The sequence below is a fragment of the Mizuhopecten yessoensis genome, unplaced genomic scaffold (assembly GCF_002113885.1).
Source record: "Mizuhopecten yessoensis strain PY_sf001 unplaced genomic scaffold, ASM211388v2 scaffold8131, whole genome shotgun sequence".
Classification (NCBI taxonomy): Eukaryota; Metazoa; Mollusca; class Bivalvia; order Pectinida; family Pectinidae; genus Mizuhopecten; species Mizuhopecten yessoensis.
The window spans coordinates 503,809-507,690 of NW_018407394.1; the positions used below are offsets into that span (position 1 = coordinate 503,809).

A 3,882-nucleotide genomic window follows, 5' to 3' on the forward strand; every position below is an offset into this window, starting at 1 on the left:
CACAATGGCAATCATAGTAGCTCCAAATCAGGATCTCTACTTCACATCTGATGCATTTTTTAAACCAACAGGGATTTCTGAACGCATAACAAGGGATAGATTTGACAAACTTTGTCAATACTTTCATGTGTGTGACAACACAAACAATCCACCAAGAGGCCAACCTGGATTTGACAAATTGGCACACATCAGACCAATTTTAGAGGACATTAGACAAAAATGTAAGTCTATTTATTTGCCTCACTGCGAAACATCAATCGATGAGGCAATGATAGCTTACACAGGTGGCCTGGGATTCAAACAATATGTCCCAATGAAGCCAACGAAACGCGGCATCAAAGTGTGGGTCAGGGCTGATCCACACAATGGATTTGTCAACGACTTCCAAATCTACACAGGGAAAGTTGAAAATGCACCACAAGTTGGACTAGAAAACGTGTAGGGAGAGAGCTGACTCAAGATATCTGGGGGAANAGTGTGGGTCAGGGCTGATCCACACAATGGATTTGTCAACGACTTCCAAGTCTACACAGGGAAAGTTGGAAATGCACCAGAAGTTGGACTAGGAGAACGTGTTGTGAGAGAGCTGACTCAAGATATCTGGGGGAAGTATCACAAAGTATATTGTGATAACTATTTCAGCTCTGTCCCTTTGTTCGAAGAACTTCTCCGCGAAAAAACATACGCCTGCGGAACATTTCGAACAAACAGGAAGCACATACCAAAGGCTATATCACAAGCTAAGCTTAAAAACCAAGGGGATCTCACCATGCAGCAGAAGGGACAGATGGTTGCTGTGGCATGGCATGACAAAAGAACTGTTCACATATTGTCAACATGTGACAGCCCACTTGAGATGGACATGGTCCAGAGAAAGAAAAAAGATGGGACTGTTAGAGATGTTCCCTGCCCAAAAGCATTGAGGAACTACACAAGCTTCATGAATGGTGTTGACAGAGCAGACCAGCTTCGCTCTGCCTACTCCATCTCAAGGAAAGCAGCGAGGTTGTGGAAGTATCTGTTTTGGTTTCTGGTTGACATCTCCATCATCAACGGGTTCATCATGATGAAGGAATCTCCAACCCACCAACTTAAAACCAAAACTGGGAGAGCAAAACCCAGAACACAACTAGACTTAGAAAAAACCTGGCAAAACAACTAATGGGAGGTTATTGGCTGAAAAGAAAAAGGGAGAGTGTTTGAAATAAAGCTACAGAAGGACCGATTCACTGGCCGACCATCCTGGCGAAGAAGAAGACATGCAAACAGTGTTCTAAACAGGGCATCCGGAGAGAACCAACATCTGGATGTGAACAGTGTAATGTCAATTTGTGTGTTGCCTGTTTCAAGCCTTACCATCAGGCTAATTTCCCAAACTTGTTCCAGTAATAAAATCAGAGAAAAGTTACTGATACTGTGTACATATACTGTTGTGTAGTGTAGCAAATAACTTTTTTGGGGGGAAAATTTACAAAGTGTTTACTTTTTGTGAGCTTTTTTTAAATTAAGTATTTATTCTGGAGTACACAAAATTACCTAAAGTGATAGAACACTTATTCAACACTGTGTGTTTCAAATATGGTAAGTTTATTATTTAGCATGTTATGATGATTTTAGTTGTAGGTGTTAAATATTTTGCTGCTGTATCACTAGGGAAGCTGATATGGCTTAGGGAGTCTGGCTCAAAGGGATGTTTAGGGATTGCATCCAAGATGGCCGCCAGGCCTGAAAGAGTTCAGGAAAACTGCATATTTATGAGCGTTTTTTTAAAATAGGTGATTATTTCTATGTTTTCAGGACGAACGTCTGGTATTTTTTGTGTCGGTTTACAGACGATGGCCAAACATCTAAAATATCCTTGTGTTGTGTCCAGCAGGTCACGTAGTTACAGGTTATAGCTTGATAAAATGGCTGCGCGGAAATACATAATGCACGGAAACTGATGACTAGACGATACCATTGAAATTACTCGCATCATAGTTAATGAATCAAAATATGAATTTAAAGATCCCTAAAACAAAGCCAAAAATTAGTTGGACAAGAATCCTTATTTTTATGGGAGTGGCTATTTACAGGACTGCCAGGTACCGAAAACGCGAAAGACTATTTACACTGGAAAACATCAAAATTAAGCAACAGGAACTTAAACAGACAATTAGATAGACCTGGTAAATGATGCACACGACAATAAAATACCCTAACATCAAATAAAAGTTGCACGTTTTGCTTTCTTCAGGGAAGTTTTGGTCAACTCGCCCAAGTCTATAACTACACAGTCGGTAACCTGTAGTTTTTCTCTCTCCTAATATTCTGTGTGATTCGGACTCGTCTTTCAAACTAAAGCTTACTTTGGGTCTACTTGCGATGTTAATTTAACAATCGATTTGGGTACGACCCGACAAGATTATATTACACGGCTTCTGGGCAAATGGTCTTTATGCTTTAGGTACCCGGCTGCCGGGCGAATAGCCTTAGCCTATTTTTATACAAATGACCACCATACATTTTGCTCAAGATTGTCATTCATGTCTTTGATACCTTATTACTTGCATCCTGAAGTGGGCTGGTCGGTTCATCATCAACTGCAACATTTCTTCTCTTCAGCAACTGGTCGTCTTTCTTTGCTTTTCTTAACTCAACTGACACTTCATTTCTTCTCCTTCTCATTTCCTGTTGAGAGTGCATTTAATCATCATTTTTTCAGTTGAATTATCATGTGATATTTCCATACTGATGGCCAATGCAGGTTTAAAGGGACATCAAATTAAAACTTTCAATATGGAAGGATTCACACAACTTTTTATTAAAAACTGAATATTTTGGAAAATTAATCTGGTAAATAACCTAATCACAAAGAACTTGAGCGGTCCTTCATATAAAACAGCTGGCTTCTTTGGAGAAGGAGTATTTTCAGGTGTGAATCCAGAATTTCACATTATTTTGAAATGTGAAAAGAAGGAGGGGGAGGGGCACAGCAATAGGGCAAAATGATGAAAAAAAAAGATATTTACGTCAACATCTCGTCCTTTGTTCTTGTATGTCTTCAAACGAGCGCTGGCATTTTCATTTGATGGCATCTTGATTGTAAAATCGCGGTCTTCAGAACGTGGTCAGTTGTAGAAGTTGGGGTTCTGTTTCACTAACAGCCTTGTTGTCGCGTGTCAAAGTTTGTTCCCTTTTATGAATTTATGTATATTCGGTTTCTTGTAATGATTCTCAATAAATTTGACCCAGTGCCGATGCTAACAGGAAGAGATCTGAAATTAATGAGAAAGACATTTTTTTAGAATCCTTTTGTTTGAACATACCGAGTTTCTGCATGCTAAAATTGAAAATCAACTCAAAAATCATAATTCTTAGAAAATAAAATTATGATATCTAAAGTAAAGAAACAATCAAGCTTCTGTTTTTGAAATACACCTATCATTTGAATACTTACGTTTTCGAAAGTAGCAAAACTCAAACCTATTAACTCACGTTTTCAAATATCACAGCTGCTTGATCATGGAGCGACGGCAAGAAGACTTCGAATTTTCCGCTGTTTTGAAAGAGAACCTGTTCAGTCCAAATTAATTGGTTGATATTTTTAGTCGTGCATTTTGATTGGCTATCACTATAGCAACAACACAATATGTTGAGTCGAATTTGTGCATTCCGAAAATCTGTGCGAAGCCACGAATGAACAAATCCAATACACCACGAATGGCATAGCCTCTAAATTAATTAAATCAAGTCGTTTCAACATTTCTGTTTTTGTATTTATTAAAAAATTATACTCATTATGAGATAATTATAACATAACGATATATTTTGATAAAATTTGTTATAGAAATTTAGTGACTGAGAATATTTAGTATTTCTATCGAGTGTTAGAGGGCAAGT

General features: G+C 38.2%; 1 protein-coding gene across 2 annotated transcripts in view; it reads right to left on the reverse strand.

Annotated features, from left to right (window-relative positions):
• Positions 1–3,587, reverse strand: part of LOC110455081 (importin subunit alpha-1-like) — an 11,346-nt gene extending 7,759 nt beyond the window's left edge. Inside the window, exons 1-3 of one of the 2 annotated variants that reach the window (XM_021505014.1) lie at positions 3,478–3,587; positions 3,012–3,257; positions 2,539–2,670 (exon numbers count right to left, since the gene is read on the reverse strand). In XM_021505014.1, coding sequence (XP_021360689.1) covers positions 2,539–2,670; positions 3,012–3,077 — 198 coding nt within the window. In that variant the 5' untranslated portion in view covers positions 3,078–3,257; positions 3,478–3,587. Of the gene's footprint in view, positions 1–2,538; positions 2,671–3,011; positions 3,258–3,439 lie in introns of both variants that reach the window. The other variant, XM_021505015.1, reaches the window with a different exon arrangement.
• Between the last annotated feature and the right edge of the window lie 295 nt (positions 3,588–3,882).